The sequence below is a fragment of the Pleurodeles waltl genome, chromosome 6 (genome assembly GCF_031143425.1).
Source record: "Pleurodeles waltl isolate 20211129_DDA chromosome 6, aPleWal1.hap1.20221129, whole genome shotgun sequence".
Taxonomy (NCBI): Eukaryota; Metazoa; Chordata; class Amphibia; order Caudata; family Salamandridae; genus Pleurodeles; species Pleurodeles waltl.
This window is the reverse complement of record NC_090445.1, coordinates 1,186,966,944-1,186,991,849: the sequence shown is the minus strand read 5'-3', so window position 1 is coordinate 1,186,991,849 and position 24,906 is coordinate 1,186,966,944. Positions and strand designations below refer to the sequence as shown.

General features: G+C 47.1%; 1 protein-coding gene across 1 annotated transcript in view; it reads right to left on the bottom strand.

The window, feature by feature from the left end:
- Positions 1-24,906, bottom strand: part of LOC138300730 (uncharacterized) — a 1,597,374-nt gene that overhangs the window by 703,299 nt on the left and 869,169 nt on the right. The window contains exon 11 of the mRNA XM_069240438.1: positions 18,027-18,174. Within this exon, the coding sequence (XP_069096539.1) occupies positions 18,027-18,174 (148 nt within the window). The remainder of the gene's footprint in view (positions 1-18,026; positions 18,175-24,906) is intronic.

Below are 24,906 nucleotides of genomic sequence, written 5' to 3'. Positions count from 1 at the left end.
GCTTTTGCAAGGTTAAACACAAAAATAGTGCCTAGAAGCACAAATGTTGCAATTTGTTGATCTCACGGCTTTGTGATGGAATTGTTTCTCACAAGTGACGCCACTGGCATCGTTCACGGAGTCACACGAACCCCCAAGTACAGTAGCTTATGCAAAAGTGAAGAAACAAGCCGGTGAATGAAGTCCGGGCACGGACTGCTGGATCTGAAGTGGCACTGATTCCGGTGCTGCAGGGCAAAAGAGTGTAGGTGTCGGTGAGAGGCATCGGGTCCTTGCTGCTGAGCGTAGGAGGTGAGGTGGCGTCGGTGTGAGGTGTTGGCCCCTTACAACTCCGGCAGGGTCAATGTCCGGCAGGTCAAGATGTTGTTGGGCGACCTCATAGGGTCGCAATCATGCCACAGGGTCGCAGGCACTGCGATGGAGTTGGGTGTCACTAACGTTGGTGCTACGACACTCCGTTCTCATGAGTTCTCAGGACGTTTCACTGTTATGCCATGTAAAACACATCAATACATGTCCCACCTTTAACATACACTGCACCCTGCCCATGGGGCTACCTAAGGCCTACCTTAGGGGTGTCTTACATGCATAAAAAGGGAAGGTTTAAGCCTGGCAAGTGGGTACACTTGCCAGGTCGAAATGGCAGGTTAAAACTGCACAAACAGACACTGCAGTGGCAGGTCTGAGCCATGTTTACAGGACTAATCATGTGGGTGGCACAGTCAATGCTGCAGGCCTACTAGTAGCATTTGATTTACAGGGCCTGGGCACCTCTACTGCATTTTTCTAGGGACTTACTAGTAATCAAATATGTCGATCATGGAAAAGCCAATTACCCATACAATTTACACAGGGAGCACTTGCACTTTAGCACTGGTCAGCAGTGGTAAAGTGCCCAGAGTACAAAACCAGGAAAAACAAAGTCCAGCACGCAGTCAAAACATAGGAGGCAGAGGCCAAAAAGACAGGAGACCACGCCAAGGATGCCAGGTCTAACAGCAACCAAACAAAAGAAGGCATTTCCTAGGGTGTTTTGGACTGCTATGCCCAATTAAAGTGGATGCCATGTGCAGGCAGTCATTGGGAGGGGCTGGGAGTTAGGAGAGAGTGAAAGTGAAAGTGAGAGAGAAAGAGAGAGAGAGAGCTAATTTCATTCAGAATGTAAAAGGTACACGTTTGTGCCAGTGTTTCTGTATCTGTATGTGTGCACACTATGGGGAAAATTTATGAAAAGTGGAGCACCATGTCTTGATGTGTCACTTTTCTTGCTTCATACTGCGCCTCCCTAATGCCACCATGTGTGCGTTGTATCTAGGATACAGCACACCATGGCGCACTTTAAGCAACTACTGTCATACATTTTGACTCTAGTTTGGCGCTTTGCAGGATTAGCAACAACAATTTTGAAGCTGATTCTGCAAAGTGAAAACGATGGGAGCGTCATTTTAACGCCTGCTTTAGGTAGGCATTAAAAATGACGCTAAAAATGGCGCAGTGGAATCTCATAGATTCCACTGCGGCATTTTTCTGGACCTCCTACCACCGGAATACCCCCCTCTCATACATTATGCCTGGCACAGGCATAATGTGGTGCAATAGTTTACAAAGTGGCACTATGCTACCATTGAGGCATTTTGTAAATATAGCGCTGTGTTTTTGCCAGCATTAGTGTAAAAGAAATGGCGCTAATGTGGCGCAAGGTGGAGCTAGGGCCTTCCTAAATCTGGCCCTATATTTTTTGCTATGCCTGTAAGCCCATATCTGAGTGCTCACAACATTTAAAATCCTTTAAAAACTCATCCTGTTCCCACTGATACTTTTGGTGACTAGTGGTAGGACGTGTTTTATTTGCTACATATTTTCCCTGTGTTTTCTTGGAGCAAGAATCCCCAAAATCTCGATAAAAATGTGTTTAAATTATATCCAGCTTTGGTCCAAGTTCCAGCCAAATTAAACTGAATTAAAATGCACCATTTGCAAATAAGTTTGATAAAACACCCGTGATGGGGAATTTCAACAGCACCTCCTATTACTGGATTTAAATTCAGTTAAATATTCATCAATGTTACGGATCTAAAATGCTTTCCAGAACACCATTCTACACATAATAGTCCCACAAACCTCCTTGAGTGATACCCCAAACTCCCAGTACAGTTGTCTTAAATAGCACCATATACTGATCAAGGTTACTCCTCCAGTGGGCTTTAAAATGTACAATTTGCTTAAAAAGCCTAGGCGAAGAACCACCACTCCTTATGTGTAAAATTCTTTATAGTTTCGTCCATTTTTCTCAGCCCACCCTGCTTTAAATGATCACGTTTCTAGTATTTTTTCCAAAATATTATTTTAGTAAAATAATAAATATGTAAAAACGCCAATTGTCTGGCGGTTTTAAAATGCTGCCATAAAACATTGTTTACAAATCAATTCTAAGAGAAAAACACTTCCCTCTCCCACTCAGATTGTGATTAACGTGGAAGCCATGACTTCCAAAAATATACCTCTGCCTATGGGCCTTGTCCTAGCACCGCTGGCGTTTATGGCTACGTGCAGTCGGTTTGGCAGTCAGATAGAGTTTATTTCTCAACCGTCTGAATGCTTTACCTCTCCAGTTCATAGCCAGAATGCACACCCAACAGCTGTGACCGTAAAAGCTTATAGTGATAACATAATAAACAAAGAGGATTTGGCATTTTTTATTTGAAACAAATGTATGTCTTTAGCCCTCAGCATCAACAGCCTACCTCTAACTGCCTTTGAACATTCACTTCCTCATGCCTGGCATACACTACATTGTTTGTAGGAAAATGTTCTATGTCACTCAGATATGCAATATTAGACACTTCTTCCTAAAATATTTTAAAACTATATTCAACATATATTCAACATAAATTGATCAGTTGAGAAATTACACTAGCATTCTTTAAAATAACAATGGCCCTAATAAAATATAAAAAACAGTATAACATCTAAATAATATATCAATAAAACATAATAAAAAATAATAGCACAATATTATTAAATAATAGTAATAGATAATAAAACAATATTATGATATTATGCATTATGAAAATGTAATAGTGCCACAGCAATTCGCATGTTTGATAAACCGCATATTCCTATCTGAAACTTTTCACAGACCTCCAAAACGTCAATCTACTCCATAGCCACATTCTTCAGGACACCAATTATTCTGAGCTGTGATGAAAACCTACTCTTATTCTTCTTCACTATCTTCTTCGGACTGAATACTACCCTATCGTCAACCACAAACTGAACATCTAGAACACCTTTTCTGTAATCACAATTTCTCCCACAGTTCTGTTACTTAACACGCTAATTTATAGAGTTTTCTGGCTATGATGTTTCATCAATTCATTAATCACACTTTATTTTTGGTTTGATCTTTTACTCTAAATTGACGTCTCTCTTTATCATAATTCCGGAAACTTTTATTCTCCATATAACTTCTCTAAAAATCCCATCGTATTCTTGCTCAGTTTGACCTTTAATTAAAATAACACCTGCAAAGTATCATATTCTTTTATGCCGTCAAACAATGTTTGCATCATTTTCTGAGAAACTGCTGTGGCTAAGGCTAATCCAAATGGCATTTAGCATTACTGATGCTCCCAGTGCATTACAAAATATGTCAGTGATCCTGACTTTTCAGGTAAATTAATTGATGAATGGCAGCAGAACTAAAACACACCGCAAAACTTTCCACCTTCCATCACAGTTACCATTTCTGACATGTTTGGGAGATATTGTCTATCAATCTAAAACTATGTACTAATTTCATGAAGGTCAACACGCTTACTTTTCCTTCCAGTTTGGGAGGCCAGGGCCATTAGGGCCAGTCATTCTGATGGTTCTTTAAATTCTATAATAACATGTGATAATTGTTTGTCTTGTTCTTTGTAAAAACAGATTCCAAATAAGGTGAGGAATTAGTCTAACTTTGTGCATAACACGTGTAAATTGTTTCAGAATTATCTTGTTAGAAAACCTTTCAGCGATATATCTGCATATTATTTACATATTTGAAAACCAGCTCAGTGTTTTCCGTATCTTTTTAAGGTCTGGATGCAGATAGCTTTAGTCGTTTAAAAAACCTTATGTCACCAATACTCTAATAAAGACCATTCACAAGCACATGGAGAGTGAGTGGTCTTTTGATGAACAGTCTTTAACAGTGGCTTTCATCTAGTTTTCAAGGACTGACATGAATTGTGTGAGCGTCCCTTCAACTTATAACATTTAATGGAAGGCTGCATTATTCCTTTACGGTTCCGTTTTGGTGCTGGAGTATCAGGCATTCCCTATGTTAGACCACAACTGGAGTGAGCTCAGACCTGTAACTGCATGTTATTTAAAGCCATACAAACCCCTCTTCTGTTGTTACCAAACTGCACTTCACATATTCACTGTAACTAGTGTCTGACTGCTGCTGTCAATGTCAAAGGACACACGTAGTGCAGCCTTTACATACATTTACCCACATGTACTCCTGCATGCCACATTATGATTTGCAAGGTACGTGTAACTTGCCAACCATGACTGCATGTATTTCATACTGTGATTGGAAAATCACACAAATCTTGCCACCTCAATATGACCTAGTCGAGTGCATGGGAGCATAGATGAGCACCTGCAAAGCAGTGCCCTGCTGAAGTCTTCTGTTTGTTTTTTGCAAAACATCACATTAATGCCAAAAGACAATGGCCCTCATTATGACATTGGCGGTAAGTACCAATTACCGCCATGCTGTCTGCAGTCAACATACCGCTGCCGCGGCGGATCACCGCTACCCATATTATGACACACACATACCAATCCGTCACTAAACAGCCACACATACAAGTCCGCCAGCCCAAAGGTCGGTGATAAACTGGCGGTAGCAAAACCCACACTGTTACGCCAACAGAACTACGCCCACAACATTATGACCCACAAATCACCGTGGCAGACATTCAATGGCAGTAAACCATTGGCGCTACATTCCTGCTTCGCTCAAAATACACATGCGCATACAAAACAACACCACATTGGACAATTCAAACTACACAAACCTGACAAACATACACACACCACACCCACACCACTATAAAACACACATCCACACTACCCACAATCCTTTACGACTACAAACAAGTGCCACAAGAGAGATAGCAAGACCACAGACAAGACCACAGCCACACACCACCATCACCTATACACCATCCACGCACCTTACATCACACACCCCAACACATCACCCCACACACCCTCACCCACACCACTCACACTACACCCATGGCACCACAATGACACCCCAGATTCTCTGAGGAGGAGCTGAGGGTCATGGTGGAGGAAATCATCCGGGTAGAGCCACTGCTATTCGGATCACAGGTGCAGCAGACATCCATTGCTAGGAAGATGGAGCTATGGCGGAGAATCGTGGACAGGGTCAACTCCGTGGGACAGCACCCCAGAACAAGGGATGACATCAAGAAGAGGTGGAACGACCTACGGGGAAAGGTGCGTTCTACAGCAGCAAGACACCAAATAGCTGTACAGAGGACTGGCGGTGGACCCCCACCTCCTCCCCCCCACAACTAACAACATGGAAGGAGCAAGTCTTGGCAATCATGCATCCAGAAGGCCTGGCAGGAGTAGGAGGAGGACTGGACTCTGGTAAGTCAATTCTCTATTACTATCACATCTCCTACCTGCATGCCATCACAAACCCCCACCCTTACCCACATTACCATCACTCCACCACCTCCTACACACCCCGTCACAACCCACCCCTCCCAATACCAATTCCTGCATGCAACACCAATGCATTGACCCCATCACAGACCTGCATGGACAATTATCACTAAAGCATGCACACTATAGGGCAACAGCAAGCCCACCAAATAACTACTCACACAAGGCAAAGCTGCCAGGGCAATAACAACCTCAGAGGGCAACTCACCCATGCACAAGATGTCACACGAAGAAACAATAACACTGCATTTACATCCTAACAGGTCCCCCACCCACCGTCACTGGAGAGGAGGTGCCAGAAACATCCAGTCCCCCCCTCAAGAAGAGGCCCACCGTGATGACAGCAACTCTGGACGCCTGGATCTGGATGACCAACCTGGCCCATCAGGGATCTCCAGACAGTCGGTTACCCAGGCACAGTCCCATGCCACCACAGAGCCTCCCCTTTCAGGAAACACCAGCATAGTACCCACCTAGCGGGCCCATACCTCTATCTCCAGGACACGTCAATCAGCAGTGTGCCCACCACTACCTGGACCCCACGCAACCCCACAAACACAGGATGATCAGGGACCTGGGATCAGTGGCAGTTGGCACACGGTTCAGGAGACAGAGGCACAGGACAACAGGGAAGCTGGGAGGACTGCTGTGCGACAGGGGGAGGACAAGCCCAGGGAACCGACTTTCCAGGAGGCACTTACCAAGATCCTGGGCATACCACCATTCCAAGGAGACGATAGGCCACATACTGGACAAGTTGCAGGAGAACCAGCGGCTGCAGAAGGGACAGTACCTGGGGATCAGGGAGGACATGAAGGGCCAGATGTAGCATTATTCCAAATTGCGACTTGCAATTTGCGAGTCCCAGTGACTCGCAAATTGCAACTCGCAATTTGGAATGTAGAAAGGTGTCTCAGACACCTTCTGCGAGTCGCTATGGGGTCGCAAAGACCCACCTCATTAATATTAATGAGGTGGGTCGCAATTTGCGACCCCATAGCGATTCAGGGCACTCACAGGGATGGTGGCCTGCTGGGAACAGCAGACTACCATGTCCGTGACTGCTTTTAAATAAAGCAGTTTTTTTTTTTCAAAGTGCAACCCGTTTTTCTTAAAGGAAAACGAGCTGCACTTTGAAAAATAAACCGAAACCTTTTGTTTCGGTATTTTTCAGGGCAGGTAGTGGTCCATTGGACCACTGCCTGCTCTGAAAAATTATTTTTAGTGGCAGACACAAAGGGGAAGGGGTCCCATGAGGACCCCTTCCCGTTTGCACCTGGGTTACCATCCACTTCAAGTGGATGGTAACTGCGCTTTCATTTGCGACCGCAATCGCGGTCGCAAATGAAAATGCATACCATTGCGACTCGCAAATAGGAAGGGAACACCCCTTCCTATTTGCGACTCGGAAATGCATTTTGCGAGTCGGTTCCGACTCGCAAAATGCATTTCAACATAGCAAAGTGGCTTTAGCGACTCGCAAACGGCGTTTTTCGCCGTTTGCGAGTCGCTAAACCTTTGCTACATCTGGCCCGAAGTCCATTAAGAGCACCCTGGTCTCCATTGCAGGGGAGCTGGCAGACATGCCCAACACAATGAGGGAAGCAGTGGCACACCACCGGGCCCCTACTACTAGCCAAACCGATGAAATGCCCTCCACCTCCGCTGCCGCTAGTGGACAGGAGGCCCCGCCACAGGAACAACTGGCCAACAGCACCCCTCCCCCTGCAGATGGAGAACCACCCCACAAACGGTCCCTGCGATCCAGGCAGAAGCCAGAGACTATTGCCAAGACCCCCGCCAGGAAATAAGACTCTCCTGATTGTCACCCTTGTGTCCCACCCTGTCACCCCGTCCACCTTGAACTGCCATTGCTTTACTTCCTAGGCCCCCTTGGACAATGCACATGTGATCCACATAGACTGGACTCTATCCTAGACTTTCCTCCACCATCAACCCAGCCCACTGCACATCCCCCTCTACTTATTAGCACTTAAATAAACACCATTTGAAAAATAATAGAAGTATGGAGTCTGTCAAATGATTGAACTATGTATTCGTTTAACAAGGTATAAATGCTGCAATACAACTGTACAGTAATGTATACATAGGGATGATCTGTAGTTGGTGCAGTCAACACACCAGGAGCGATAGTGGAGCACAAATATATGCAAATAGAGATGCCAAAAGGTACAGTGAGTGGCCATAGAAGTGGGAAAATCAGCCTGCCAGTGACAATGTCAAACACAAAACAGTCATTTAAATGTAAAGTTACACTGTCCTACCTGTGTGTCATTGGAAGTATTGTTGAATTATTGCACTTCTGTTGTCCTCATCCTCATCCTCTGCCTCCACATCTTCACTGTCCACGGGGTCACTGCTGCCACAAGGCCATCTCCAGCCTCTCCTCCTGCAGAAAAGGCACCTGGCAACACAAGGCTAGGTTGTGCAACATACAGCATGCCACAATGATCTGGCAGACCTTCTTGGGTGAGTAGTACAAGGAACCACCTGTCAGATGGAGGCAACGATACCTTGCCTTCAGGAGGCTGAATGTCCTCTCTATAATTCTTCTTCTTCGCCCATGTGCCTCATTGTAACATTCCTCTGCCCTTGTCCTGGCATTCCTCAGAGGGGTCAGTAGCCATGAGAGGTTGGGGTAACCAGAGTCACCTGCAAATATCAAGGGACAACTATTAGCCACACCATACCCATACACCAACATCCACTGGGTGGGAAACAGGGCTCACCTATTAGCCACACCCTGTGCCTCAGGAGTTGAGCCATCACATATCGGATGCTGCTATTCCTCAGGATAAAGGCATCATGCACAGACCCAGGATACATGCAGGTAGGAGGGGAGATGTACTGGTCCGCCAGGCACACTGCCTGCATGTTCATAGAGTGAAAGCTCTTTTGATTTCTGAACACCTGTTCATTTCTCCGGGGGGGGGGGGGGGGACAAATGCAATAGGTGTACCATCAATATCCCCAATAATGTTGGGGATATGTCCCATTGCACAGAAATCTGCTTTCACTATGGCCAAATCCTCAACCTGGAGGAAACGATGTAGCTGCGCATGTGTTTAGTCAGGGCAGACAACACTCTTGTCAGCACTATTGAGAACATTGGCTGTGACATTCCTGCTGCCAAGCCCAGTGTCACTTGGAAAGAACCATTTGCCAAGAAATGGAGCACTGATAGCACTTGCACAAGAGGGGGGTCCCAGTGGGGTGACGGATAACAGATATCAGGTCGGGCTCTAATTGGGCACACAGCTCTGTGATTGTGGCCCTGTCCAGTCTATAGGTGATGATAATGTGCCTGTCCTCCATTGTTGCAAAGTCCACCAGTGGTCTGTACATGGGGGAATGTCTCCATCTCCTATTCTTCTGCAGCAGTTGCAATCTAGGGGGAAAAATGGTGAACAGCTGGTCAGTATCCCATATTTCTAAACACTACACTTCATTGCATGTTGTGACTGCAACAGTATATTGTTGATTAGGCCCGAATGGTGCTCATGTGTACTGTGTCGCAGTTAGGTGCCATGGCCTGCTCCCCCCCCTGAAATGGCGTCCGCCTGTCTTGTTAGGAGGGACATGTGGAAATGAGGTAATTCCGCAGACCTTGTGCGCCCTTGCGGGAGGCGGTCGAAAACCGCCGTGCAACTCCTCATTGGTTAACATTGGGCCCTATGGGCACAGTGGCCAATGGTGATGTATGCCGGTCGTGATGGTAGGCACCGCCGCAGACGTGACTGCCATTTTCTATCTGTTCACTCACTTGCTACCTGACCTTCAACAGGAGAGGACCTACACTGCATGTGCTGCTGTGACCTGTGCCTGGAACCTACCATGGCTTGTGTCACTGGGGAAAGGGCCCCTGCCTTCACTGCGGCAGAGTTGGAGCGACTGGTGGATGGGTTCCTACCCCAGTACCGAATGCTGTATGGCCTCCAGACCAACAGGTGTCTACACTGTGAGCACGATGCATGGGGCATGAATGCACTGAGTGGTGTGTGAGAAGGCCTTGTGTAAGGGGGGGTTGGTGGAAAGGCACTGGGCAGTGTTCTGCATGTATGGTGGGCCATGTCTGTGCATAAGGGAATGTGAGGGCTAAGATGGGCCATGAGTGTAACAGGCAGGATAGTCTGACTGATAACTTTTCCTATGTGTATTTCTCTGCAGGTCAGTGCCCATCAGAAAAAGGGTATATGGTGTGCCATCGCCAAGGCCGTGCGGACCCTGGGGGTCTACGGCAGGTGAAGCATCCACTGTAGGAAACGGTGGGAGGACCTGAGCCGCTGGGCACGGAAGACAGCGAAGGCCCAGCTGGGAATGGCCTCCCAATGAGGAAGGGGTGCCCGTCGAACTCTGACCCCCATGATGGCCGGCATACTGGCGGTAGCCTATCCGGAGCTTGATGGGCGCTCTGGGCATCTCAGTATCCACAAGTGGGGGAGTACAGTGCCCCAATTACTACTTGCGCATGGTGGTGTGGCATCCAGGTGGGGGATGTGGGCCTGTGGGTGCCCCTAGGCCAGGCTGGACATTGCAGGGTAGGTCCCATGTTGGGCAGGGTCCTGATGTAAAGTACCTCCTACCAAGCTAGTAGGCATCCACTACTGGGCAGAAGCCTGTGGGTCTCAGGTATGCTGCAATTGGCGTTAGGTGTCCCTGTCCATGGGATGGACTGGTAGTGCATTGCCTAGTGCGTAGGGCTGTTCCCTGTATGAGTGTGCTGTGTACACCAATGGTGGTGTTGTAGGCGCTATTGACTAAGTGTATCTTTTGTCTCTCCCCCCTCTTTATGTTTTGTCACCCTGTCCTTATGTGCATTAGCATCATCTGGCGGAGGAGCAGAGGCACCGACGACGGGGAGAGCTGCATCCCACAGGCCCCAAGAGGCCAAATCCACCGACGGTGAAGTCACCAGTGGGACGGAGGGTGAGGGGAGCACCACGGCGGTGACTGAAGAGGACAGTTCGACAGTGAAACCTCCTCCGATGGAAGCTCCTTGGTGGTGGTGGACACCTCTGTGCACACCCCAACTACAGGTACAGCTGCCACCCCCGTACAAGCAGTGCCCTCCCAGCAGCCCCTCAGCGTGTTTCCCATGCCCGCTCACCCAGGAGCATGGGCATCTCCTTCGCCCCAGGCACCTCAGGCCCTGCCCCAGTTAGCCCTGCTGCCCTGAATGAGGAAGCTATTGACCTCTTGAGATCCATCTCTGTTGGGCAGTCAACCATTGTGAATGCCATCCAGGGGCTGGCAGCCCATTTGCAACAGACTAATGCATTCCTGGAGGGCATTCACTCTGGCATGGCGGCCCAACAGAGATCAATCCAGGTTCTGGTCTCCTCCCTGATGGCAGCCATTGTCCCTGTTTCTAGCCTCCCCCTCCAACTTCCTCTACCCAATCCCATTCCCCTCAAGCCCAACCCATCTCAAGCACACAGGCAGACCAGCATGCACACAGGACAACACACAGGAGTGGTTCAGGCAAACACAAGCACCACACATCATCTCACAGGCACTCACACAAACACCATCCAGAATTAGACATACCAACATCCACTGCCTCCACTATGTCCCCCTTCTCCTCCTCGTCCACCTCCCTCCCAGTAGCTTCTACACTCACACCTTCATGCACTACATCCTCATCTACTACCACCATCACGCCGATCACTACACGCCACTCACTGGCAATCACCACCCCCATGACCATGCACACATCCCCTGTGTCCTCTCCCACTATGTCTGTGCCCCCTCCTCCCAAAGTACATAAACGCAAGCACTCAGACACCCAACAGCTATCCACCTCACAACAGCATCCAGCCCAGGCACCTGCACCCAAAATCAGCAGACAGACACCTCCTATAACCACTTCCTCCACTCCCAAACCTTCCTCCTCTTCCCGGCCCAATGTCCGTAAGAAGCTTTTCATCTCCTCTTCCTTACCACTTCCCCCGTGTCCTTCACATTGGGCCAGGGTGGTCAGAACCCAGGCAAGCACCTCAGCCACCTAGTTCACAGCCACATTAGTGTCGACAGCTACTGCAGGTGGGAGAGGATCCCGGGCACCAGGCAGCCACACTGAAAGGGTGCCTGCACCAGCAGCATCTAGGAAGGGTAAGGAGGCCCCACCAGCTGAGTCTAATAAGGGCAAGAAGGCACCACCAGCTGCGTCTAGGAAGGGCAAGGAGGCACCCCAAGCTGCTACAGGGAAGGGCAAGGAGGCACCCCCGGCTGCTACAGGGAAGGGCAAGGGGCAATCCCCGGCTTCTGACAGGAAGGGCAAGAGGCCTGCACCAGTAGGCAAAAACGGACAAGAGGCCCGGTGCTGGGACTCAGTCGGAGCCCCCACCAAACAACCATGGTGGTTCAGCCGTCCGAGGCTGCAGGGGAAGGGCTGCAGCCTTCCTCACCACTGCCAGCACCACCACCAGCACTGCTGCCAGCACCGCCGCCAGCACTGCCACCAGCACTGCCACCAGCACCACTGCCAGCAGCAGCAGCGGGCAGCCGTCTGAGGCTGCAGAGGAAGGGCTGGAGCCTCGCCCCACCACTGCCAGCACTGCCACCAGCACCACTGCCAGCAGCAGCCCCAGTGGGCATCCGTCCAAGGCTGCAGGGGAAGGGCTGGAGCCTCCCCCCACCACTGCCAGCTCCACAAGCAGCACCAACACTGAGACCATTGGGCAGCCATCACCGCAGCGGGCAGTGTGTAGTCCTGCATCCATGGGCTGTTGTGCAGCCTGGCCCCTGCAAATTCTGTGGGTCTGACACCCAGGTGAGAGACTGTGACCTTGCACTCCCCAAGATCTGCATCACTGGGCACAATGCCCCCTCCAGAAACAGTGGAAGAAGCCACCCACTCACCCCATCCTTCCCAGGATGAAGCACACTGGGCACAGTGCCCCCTCCAGAACCAGTGGAAGAAGTCACTAGAGAGACTGTGGCCTTGCACTCCCCAGGACCAAGCAGTGGGCAAACCACCCACTTGAGAGACTGTGGTCTTGCACTCCCCAGGACCAAGCAGTGGGCATACCACTCACTAGAGAGACTGTGGCCTTGCACTCCCCAGGACCAAGCAGTGGGCAAACCACCCACTTGAGAGACTGTGGTCTTGCACTCCCCAGGACCAAGCAGTGGGCAAACCACCCACTAGAGAGACTGTGCCTTGCACTACACTAGAGAGACTTGGCCTTGCACTCCCCAGGACCAAGCAGTGGGCAAACCACCCACTATAGAGACTTGGGGGTCATTCCGACCCCGGCGGGCGGCGGGCACCGCCCGCTGGGCAGAAACCACCCAAACACCGCACCGCAGTTGCACCCGTCGCGATTTTCAGTGTCTGCAAAGCAGACACTGAAAATCATTATGGGGCCCTGTTAGGGGGCCCCTGCACTGCCCATGCCAGTGGCATGGGCAGTGCACGGGCCCCCAGGGGCCCCACGACACCCGTTCCCGCCAGCCTCTTCCTGGCAGTGTAAAGCGCCAGGAACAGGCTGGCGGGAAGGGGGTCGGAATCCCCATGGCGGCGCTGCAAGAAGCGCCGCCATGGAGGATTCCCTGGGCCAGGGGTAAACCGGCGGGTCAGAATTGCCCATGAAGCACCGCCAGCCTGTTGGCGGTGCTTCCGCGGCCCTCTGCCCTGGCGGTTTCAAACCGCCAGGGTCAGAATGAGGGCCTTGGTCTTGCACTCCCCAGGACCAAGCAGTAGGCAAACCACCCACTTGAGAGACTGTGGCCTTGCACGCCCCAGGGCCAAGCAGTGGGCATGTAGCCCCATCCGAGGTCCATTTGTGTTGTATCATGTTTCAGCTGAGGTGCCCCATTCCCCGTTCCCCTGAGGTGCCTCTGTATTTTCAACCTGATGCCCCTGCAGTGTTCTCTCTCTGTTGTTGCAGGAGTAAGGCGGTTCCTTGGCCTATGTGATGTGGCCCTGTGGACCACGGACACTGAGGACTGGGCATTGTCCCTACATTTGTAAATATGTATATACGTTTGGATTTTCATGCACTTATTCCTAGTATTTTTCCGTATTATACTCACTTTCTTCAAATCATTTTGTCCTTGCATTATTCCTGAGGGGTACGGGGGAATATGTAATGTTACTGCATCTGGTTGTGTGTATGGTGTTGGGGGTGGGGGTGGGGGTGTTGCGTGTGTGTGTCACTCTCTTTTTCCTCCCCCCTCCCTTGTGTGCTAGGCGGCAGTACTCACCGTGGTCGTCTTCGCTGGCATTGATGTTCATAATGCAGCAGAAGGTAGACGAGCATGGGGAATATGTGCAATTCGGCCTCCATGGCGTCATGGTTGTTCCCTGAGTCTCCACAGGTGAGTCCTTTGACTTCTGAGATCTGTTTCCGCCAGGCTTTTGATGTCGTTGGCACTGCCCCGGAAAAGGTGGTGAATAGGCCTGTCATAATACAGTGGGCGGTACATTGTCTTCCGCCTAGCTGTTGTAACCTTAGCACAGCAGATCCATGATGGTTTAAATCTGAGCCTCCCAGGGAAGGACATTCCTCAAGTGGTTGGCTCATTTTTGGGCCCAGAGGCCCATTTGCTGGGCCACTTTTCCTATAATTGGGAGTGTGGCAAATGGCTCCCCCATACTTGAGCCTTATTTAGGCCTTGCGGGTTCCATTCTCCTTGGCCGATTGTTTTTTTGGGGAGGGAGCATGAGGGAACCCTCTCATAGCCTCATTGAGGCCCTGGTTACCCCCATTCCCTGGGCAGAGAGCAGTCATGACCCACATATCGGGACCACATCGTCAAGGCCCGCCATTTGTCCCAGAGACCCCAACCCCTGGAAATCTGCTATGTTCCCTGCCTGGGGGAGTAAGGGCCAGGTATATACACTAGATTCCTTGCCTGTACTCTCCCGAGCAGAAACCACAACTTTGCTATGACCTTGGAGGGAACAGATGAAAAGAATGCTCCCGTTTAGGTGTGAGCAAAGGAACTGAGCCAGCACCTGTCGGTTCCAACTATGGTCCTGGATGAGGAGCCCACTGGGGCTGTGTCAGCATTGAGGCTACCGCAAAGCCCTCAATGATTTGTACTGTTGTGACTGTCCTGAGTGGGCACCCACTTTCAAAAAGTAGCCATCTCTGCCGCTACCACGACGGGTGTTGGCTGAAGAGCCATATAATGTTAGAATGATGCCTGGAAATAAGAATATACGTGCATATTGAAACCTTTAGACAAGTTTTACCCTGATGTAGTCCCCTGTTACAGAGGAAACTCGTTGGTTGGGATGACATTCCTTATGATTTCAAGTAATGAGAAGATCGGAGAGTAAAGGATTGAGGAATACATCTGTATTTGATGGCCTTTTTAAAGTGATGGGCGGCTGAATGTGGACATTTCTATGACTAACAGCTTGAGTATATATTGTATTAGATTTAGAAAATATACAATGCTGTAATTACTGACTTATCAGGTTGTTTAGATAACTGTGAATTATTTCCTGCAATTCACAGTGCAGAATAAATTTGCAGGATATGTACCTTCCCTGAACACATCAAAATGGTAAACAGAGCATTTCATCCTTCTTTCAGTGCTGGTAAAAACGCTTTCACAATGACAGTGCTGCTCTTGCAACATTAATCAGCACACACGATAAGCTCACCCGATCCCCAGTGTGTGAAATAAACATTGTAAACTCCGAAACTTTTAGCAAAACGTTTCAGCGTCTCACATTGCTATCAAGTTCTTCCTTCACGTTGTATTAAAATTAGTATACAGTGTCAATACATTACAAAAGAAAAGCACATTTTAGAATTTCCTTACAATGCACTTTACATTTAAATGTAATTTCTCATTGTTAAATAAAACACATTTTAATAATCACACACAAATTCTAGCTCGCACCCATACTCTGCATTCACCATCACTTTCATAATCAGAATCAAGTTTCCAATGTTCCACAATATGCTTGGATTGAATGGAAACAGAGAACTTGTACACACGTCACAATTCACTTACAGATGTAATAGTATGGACAAGCATAATACAGCTCTTCATATGTACATAGGTTGGTGGAACACCTACTGACACATCTATGAGATGATTCATAACCTGTAGATAACAGTCATGAGAGCTGAAACACACAGCAATGAGAGAATGAAAATGTATTGTTGGCCAGAACTCATCAAAGAACTAAGGCGCAGATTTATGAAAAGTGGTGCTGCACCTAGTGCAGCACCACTTTTCTTGCACCCCTTAGCTCCTCCTTAACGCCACCATGTGTGTGCTGTATTTAATATACAGCGCACCGTGGCGGTATTCGGGGAACTAGCTTCATAATTTTTTACGCTAGTTCTTTGCGTTGCTCGATTAGCTCTAAACAGGCATTAAAAATGCTGATAAAAATGGCGCAAAGAAATCTCTTAGATTTCTTGGCTCCATTTTTTCAGCTCCCCTAATGGGGGAATACCCCGCTTGCATACATTATGCTTTGCACGGGAATAATGTGGCGCAAGGGGTTACAAAGTGGCGCAGTGCAAACACTGCGCCACTCTATAAATATGGCACAGCATTTTTGGCCATGTAACAACACATTAGTGTAAAAAAAAATGACGCTAATGTGTCATTAGAATGGTGCTAAGCCCTCTTAAATCTGAGCCTAAGAGTGTTTATGCATCGCCTGCTATTTGACTAGGCCAATTCTTTGCACGTTGCTGAAAGTATAAATATGCCCCAAACTAGAGTGGCTGGTAACACATCTCACAAGGCAAGGTTACTTCTTGGAATCCTGGTGAACAGTTGCAGTGATGCCGCTTGCAAGGGCCAGCAAACATCCATCTTGACATTCACATTTCCAAACGACCACCATGGTAACCCCAGTCCATTGAAAGAATCGTGGTTGAAATGACAAAAAAGTATAACTATACAAAGAGACATTAAGCAGAACATTTACCATTCCCTGTGATACTATTTCCTGCTCCACTGATACACATAGCAATCATTCGCACCATGAAAGCTGTCCCTGACAGATGCATCCTTTGTGTAAATGGCTATAGTGACTGACATTTGTAATCAGTAACAATTCAATTCTTTCAGACCTTTAGAGTGGTTGCAAACATCTGAAACAATTCACTGACAATTACAAGGAATGGGAAACATGTCTTTGTCATTGCCTTTTCCTTGTGATTTTCGAGGAGTTGCCAGGTTGATGTGAGCCACGCGTATATTTATGACTAAATATTAATTTAGTTCATTGCCATTTGTGTTTTTATCTTTGCAAATCTGATGCTTTGCCCAGCACAGGCTTGAAAGGCTTGAAAACATTCAGTAAGTCGCATTCAGTGGGTTTCCTTAAGAAGATATGAACAAGGGGAGTAAGAGATGAAACATCCTATAATCCAAAATCACTAGAAAAAATACATCCAAAATTTTAAACACTAAGAGCCTCATTATGACTTTGGCAATCCGACCGTCAGACCACCAAACCTGGCGGCCTCAATCCCGTCCTATTACAATGTTTCTACTGGGTTGACCAGCAGAAACGTTGTATTACGTATCCACTGGTCAGCCCGGCAGAAACAGTGCAGCTGCATTGGCCTTCGCTCCCGTAAGGGAGCCGAGGCCAATACCATTGCACACCAGCACCCTTTGAATGTGCATTCTGAGGGTGCTGGCAGGGGGGCCCCTGCACTGTCCACAACACAGTCATGGGCAGTGCAGAGGCACGCTTGTGGACCCCAGGACTGGCTTTCCACCAGCCTTTCAATGGTGGTGCAAGCACTATGGAAAGGCTGGCGAAAAGTGAAGTCGTGATCAACACAGAGGTGCTGATATGGGCATCACCGTGGCTGACTATGACTTCGACTGCTGCTACCCTGTTGGGATCCGTGATCCCGGCAGTGGCGGCGGTCTTCTGATGATCCGACCACCAGGATCATAATCTGGCATTCGGACAGCCAGGAGTGCAGTGGTCCGAACGCCCCTGCACGTTTAGCAGCCTGAAGACCGTCAAACTCACAATGAGGCCCTAAGGGCCTGATTTAGGTCTCGACACAAGGGCTACTCCAGCACAACGATGACCGATATCCCGTCTGCCAAAATCTAAATAACATTGTTTTTTATGGTATTTAGATTTCAGCAGACGGGATATCTGTCACCGTTACGATGGAGTAACCCCTCCGCTGAGTTCTTAATCAGGCCCTAATTCATGCCAAAAGGAACTCCGGATTGTTTTCAATAAGCTATTTAAAAACTGCATAGCATTATATAACATCTGAAAAATTTAAATATCTTACCCAGTAAATGCTTGTATGATTCCAATTGTTCTAGTAATGTTTCCATTGACATACGTTTTTTCTCATCTACATTTAGATTGGAGGATATTATTTCCCATAGTTTTGGTGGGATCGAAGTTGGGTTACTCGCATCATGACCTTTTAAAATCTTGGCAAAACATAATAAATATATTTAGATTCATTGTGGCAGTAGGTGAATCACACATGTTTCAAGGCAAAATGTTCTTAAAACTTTTTCTTAATTAAATGCAGTAATCTCTTGAGATTAAGTTTTACCCCTTGAAACAGCGGGCCACAAAATAAATGCTTACTGCCTGATTCAGAAACAAAGGTACTGATTTAATATTGGCGGATGGGTTGCTATGTCACAACGATGACTGATATCCCATCCACCAAAATCTAAATCCCATTATGTCTTATGGGATTTAGGTTTCAGCAAGTACGATATCCGTCACCGTTGTGATAGAATAACCCATCTGCCAATATCTTAATCAGGCCATATGTCCTACACCTACACTCACAGGTCTATGCCCTCGTGTGGATGTGAATTACAGGTTTATAGTATTCTTGGGTAAGAAAGAGTTGGAGAAGAGTTTGTGAATGGATATAGGTATGTGTTTATGGGCATTCTCAGGGTTAAATACATGTTGAAAACTCACTCTCCACTCCATGCTTATGATTTTACTCCTGTGCAATATTACTTGATCACCAGATAATAATACGCAGGAAACAATGATTTACGACTGCAAGATCCCCTTTTTGTGATATGCTTGTAGTCATTTATGTAGCCATACAGGCTTGTAAATCACATTAATAAATTGCTCACATTCTTATTATAATGTAGCCCTGAATCTTCTGGAAAAGGGCATTTCTATACTAGGCGGCAACTATGGTTTTCTGTGACAGAAAATATGAGACTTAAATAAAAATGAACTAAACATTAGAAACCATCTTCACCTTGACAATTTGTAGGGAAATTGGTAGGCAATTTCTTGATGAATTTTGAATAGGTGACTGGTAGCATCCATCCCTTCAAATTAAGGCTTTAAAGGCACAGACCAGGAGCCTGAATCCCTTTTTTAATCAAGACAAAATATCATTGAGTCAACAATGCAGTTCTTATTCTATACATATTTGTGAGGAAAGTAGTTTATTATATGGTGTTCCTGTGTGGCCTCAACCTCAATAAAGTCACAAATCCATATAAGGTCCAGTCTGGTTCGTTTGTAAACCCTTAGCTCAGTTGGGTACCTGTTGCTCAAAACAGTCTGGCTTTATCAAAGGGGCATGTGTAAAGCATGTAGAAGTACTAACACAGTTGAATAGGAAGAAAACTCTTAACAATACAAATCAAATATTAATTCATAAAAATAGGTTATATTTTTATATTTAAATAGACATCTAAACAACAAAACTCCACTGGAGGGTTCTGGAGATATGAATTTTGAAAGAAACAATAGATCATAGGTTTTCATTCGATGCAATGAATCATTTAAATGTACTGTGACTCACAGTTTACAGTTAGCTACAACAAGTAACTTGAAAACAGCTATAAAGGCACTGTTATGGGGTCCATCTCCAATGGGGGGCAATCACAGGGTCCAATAAGGACCAATAACCTTCAAATTTTAAGCAGTCTCTAGTCCAGTTACAGTTTACATCTATGGGTGAACTTCAATTGAAGTCAGGTTATATGATACAACCACGCATGCCTTAACCACACATGTCTAAACAACGCAGTCTGAACCACAACCGTGTCTTTACCACGCATGCCTTCACCACGCATGCCTTTACACCAAATTTGGTTGTAAAAGCATGATTGCAGAAGGAATATGCATGGTAAGATGCACACCACAGCCCCCAGCGCTAAACCCTAACACTAGATACCCCAACCCTACAATCCATGCTGCCTCAGCACTCAAAACTGCCCCTTCCCCCCTCCCCTAAGCCCTAAAACCAGGCCTCAGTCATTAAAACCACCCTTCCCCCTCCCCCCACCCTGAGGCCTAAAACCCTGCCCCCTATCAAAAGGTACCCAGACCCCCTCACCCCCAGCCCTAAAACTGACCCCCACTCCTGAAAACTGCTCCCCCCCCACCCTGAACTGTAAAACCTGGCCCCAGCCCTTAAAACTAATCAACCCCCCGTCCTGAGCCCTAAAACTGACCCTACAAAATCTTTAAAACTACCCGACTCCTCCACCCGACTCCTCCATCACCTTAAAACTATCTCTTCCTCTTCCCCCGCCCTGAGGCTGAAAACCTTGTCCCCTGCCAAAAACTACCCTGACCCCCAGCCCCCTACCCTGAACCCTAAAAATGACCTCTACCCCTAAACACTGCCCTTCACCCCTGCCCTGGGCCCTAAAACCCAGCCCCAGCCCTAAAAAAATACTCCACCCCTCTGTCCTGAGCCCTGAAACCAGCACCCCAACCCTAAAAGGTACCCCCCAAATCCAGCCCCAGTCCCACTTACCTGGCAGAGTCCAGGCTTCCTCTCCCAATCCTTCCTGTCCCTCCTCCTGCCCATCCACACAGTTAGACTGCAGTTTGCCTTAACCACACATATGCATTGTTAAGCCAGATGCATGGTTTCCGCAAGCGTTATTCCGCTTGCGTTGAAACAGCATGTGTAGCTCAGCCCACATTGTGAAGACTGTTTCCCTAGAAGTCAATGGAGGGGTCCTTATGCAAGTGATGCAGGATCCTGAAGATGTTCATGGATGCTGAGGACTCTGAGCTGGTGTCGGGGGTTCTTCCTGTGGCAACTCCTTAGTCTTCAAATACAGTGGGATGACTTTGGACGCAGGGGTCTGCCTCCCACAAAGATTGGGTGAAGTCCACCACTAAACCAGTTGCCCTGTTTCAGTTACAGCAAAACTAGTGGTTCCCATTAACTTGCAGTAACTTTCATGCTGACAACCAAACTGCAATCTGGCGACTCTCCTGGGTCCAGCTGACTCAGGGTCAACTTTTGAGGGGCGGGACTAGGTCTCCCACGTTGCACCTGAGCATCTAGCAGTGATCAGTCTACTTGGCAGTGGGCTCTCAAAAGAGTAGGTGCTCGGCCTTTATGGACCCAGAGGCTGTAACCATGAGTCGGCCAACTGACTGTTGCAGTCACCTTCTCTGCCTGGGGCTGTAGGAGGACTTTTCCCAAGTGGGACACAACAGGCAGAGTGCTTTCTTTGCTGGCCCAAGATGCAGCAATTGAAGCCTCTCTTTGTTGTGTCCAGGGAACAGCAGGACAGTTCTTCTTCAGTCCTCTCTCCAGTCCAGTTGTGATCAGAGGTCTGTGTGTGCAAGGAGGGGCACTTTTATGCCCACTATGAGCCTACGGTGACCTTCCAGGTCCTCTTCCAACTGATGACAAATTCTTGTGAAGTGTAGCATCTAGCTTGCCCAGAATGCAGTAATGTGCCCAATCACAACATGGAAGAACCACTCTCTTGGTGTGTGGAGCCCTCTAGCCCAAACCAGTGGTATGGCTACTGGGGGGTACATGCACCTGGAAAAAAAGGTTCAACAACAGTATCTTCCTATCTGCCCACGATATCAACCTGTCTGTTAAAACAAAAGAGCAGTCTTTCCAGTGTTATCACTGTTTACCCTTGGAGTTGGCTTCCCCTTTGAAGCTTGTCTCTTGCGCTCATCCTGTCAGGAGGAGCTCACACCTCTATTCTTGGCAGATCCTTTGTTTCCTTTACTGAGAGCCATTCACACCTCTTGTCAGGAGAGCAGCGGCAGTCTTGAAGAGAGCAACTTCTGTGCAACTGTAGAAGGCTAATGGAAATCTTGGGGTAACAAAGTGGCAACTTTCTAAACTTGCAATTTGTGCAAAAGTGATATAAAATTTGACTTGAGCAACAAGACATGTTTAATGGAACGATTTGTTTGATACCTTGAATCCTTGATACCTTGAAGTACCATGTTAATAGTCAGTGTGTAACTCACCAGTGGGCTGCACACCTTCCACATGTAGGTTTTTACTGTCTGGACATGTACGGTTAACAAAACACATGCCCACCTTTTCATTATAATCCACCCTAATTTTCGGGGTCAGTAGACCTGAATTTATGGCGACTTATAAATATTAAAAAGGAAGTTTTGGGCTTTGCCATTGATTTAAATGACCTGTGCAAGTTAGCAGCTTAAAATCGCTGCAAATGACAGGCTTGGGGCCATGCTTTCTTTTGTTACTTTCATTGTGGCATGATAAATGCTGCAGTCCACAAGTGACACTGAACTTACAGGTTCTAGGTACCCCTTGTGTAGGGTCCGCTAGCTAAGAAAACATATGTAAATTCTGTTTTAAACAATCACAAATACACTTTTTGAGGGTCAGGGCACTGGCACTGAGGCCTGTTAGCAGGATTCAGTGCAAATCCAGAGTTAAAAAAACAGCAATATCAGTTCACAAATTTGGGCGTGATCATGGAAAAACAAGGCATTTTTTGTAATAATTAAAAAACAACTCATGAAAAAGCATGGATATTGTGTGACAGTAGGTCTAGGTTTAATATGGTAACACATGGAAAGGCAGGTATGCACGAAAACAGTTTGCATGCATTAGCAAACTGAACACAGACATTTTGTCAATGTGCATTTAAAGATGATGGAGGTAAAAATATGCACAATTTCAAAAGGACAGGGGACTTTGATGAGACCTTAAATAATAGCATTAGGAGAGAGTTCAGCTTTGCAAAAATCTGTAAAACACCGAAGCACGAAACATACCCTCCACTTACTCTATTCATGTCTTCCAAGAGGCATCGTTCACATTTACTAATGGCCATAAAGATGTACCCAAATCTCCACAACACATGAAAACTGAAAACCTGTCAGCCTGGTTCATTAGTTAGTGAAGGCCCAAGGCACTTTAGGGTGCAGGACAGTAGCAGCGAAAAACATGCACTAATTCATTTAGAGGTCCTTTGTGGCTGGACTTGTAGCTTAGATTGGAAAATTTAGAGTAATCTGGAAAAGTATGACAAAGCAGTTCGGTATGAATCACAAATACTAGTCAAAACAATCCCAATATAAATCTGGCAAGACCCTGGCCATGAACTCCTCAAAGATATTGCTATCTTAGCTGATTTAAATGACAACCATTAAACACCCAAAAGGTTATCAAAGGCAGCTTGCAATAAATCTAACCACTGCCAATAGCTCTAGATAGCACTTCAACCCATTGTTCTTTTGCTCATATGCCACCTCAGTTTGGATCGAGGCATATGCAAATCAGTCTTGACCAGCTTCTCATGGGAACAGTCCTGCCCCAGCTGCCAAGCCAGGTCCTCCCTGAACCAGGATACAAGAAACTCAGGAGTGATTACACCCTAATTATGGGCTCATCAGCTGGGTGCAGCTTTTTTCCCATTACACAGTGAGCATGGGTCCCACGTTTGGGCATACCCTTACCACTTAGGATGGTGCATGAAACATAAAACCATGATGGGAGGCTGCTTACAATAAGTTTAACCCACTGGTAATAACTTGGGTATCACTTCAACCTATCGTTCTATTGCTCCATGACCCCTCGGTTTGGACCCAGCAATATGCAAATCAGTCTTGAACCTGCTCCTCACAGGAACAGTCTAGCTCAAAATGACAAACCAGGTCCTCCCTGAATTGGAATACAAGCAACAAAGGACCGGTTTCACCCTAGTTTTGGGCTTATCACCTGAGTACAACTTGGATCCAATGACACAGTGAGCACGGGATCCACTCTTGGACATACCCCTCCCACTTACAGTGATACATGAAACACACAAAATGTGAAGGGAGGATGCTTGTGATAAGTCTATCCACTGGCAATAGCGTGGGGTAGCACTCCAAACTATTGTTCATTTGCTCACCATGCCATCTCAGTTTGGACACAGCCTGATGCAAATCAGTTTTGACATTGCACCTCATTGGAACAATCCAGTACAAACTGCCAAGCCAAGTCCTCCCTGAACCAGAACAAAAGCAACCCAGGACCGGTTTTGTCTTAGTTATGGCATTCAAACATTGAGTGCAGCTTGGGTCCAGTGACACAGTGAGCATGAGACCCATTTCTGGGCATTCCTGTCACACTTAGGCATCAACCCCAAAAACAACAAGCTGATGGATGAAATGCTTGAATTAATCTCAGCCACTGACAGTCAGTAGGACCACATCCAAATAACTTTTAACGCACCATGCCAACTGAGTTTGGACCCAGCCATATTTATATCAGTCTTGACCCTGCTCAAGGTACAGCTTGATTTAAGTAGCGCAATGAGACAGAACAGGTCCTACATCTAAGTATACCTGCCACAATTAAATGCCAACTGCAAGAAGGTGACAAATGGAATTCTTGAATTAACTTCAGCCACTGGCAGTCACCAGTTGGGACTCAGGCAGATGCAAATCCATCTTGAATCTGCTCCAACGAGAACAGTCAAGCCAGAACTGCCAGGTCATCAGCACTTTCCTGTTGCTGGTGAAATACAGCAGGCAATTACTAGAGATCTAGCAAGTCAGGATCAAAGCCATGGAAAGTAGAAAGTGACAGGGCATAGGTTCTGTAAATGTCAAGGTAGGTCAGCAGGCTTATGGGCCTGCTGTTGAGACCTACAGGTGTGTGTGTGTGTGTGTGTGTGCCTTTGACCTTTGGAGTTCTGTGTCTCCCACACTATTCAATGCAAACCGAGCACTGAGTGCACACCTTTTATGATTGCATCTCAGGTTAGTAAAGAGGAGCAGTCCAAGACATACTTCAGAAAGGTGTTGAGGGTTGAAAATTCAGAGTGAATTAATAAATAATAATGTTTGTAAAGTACATGAGCTGCCCAAAGGTGTCACAGCTCTATGAAGCTGTGGTGTAATAGAACCAAGAACTCATGAGAAGAGGAACT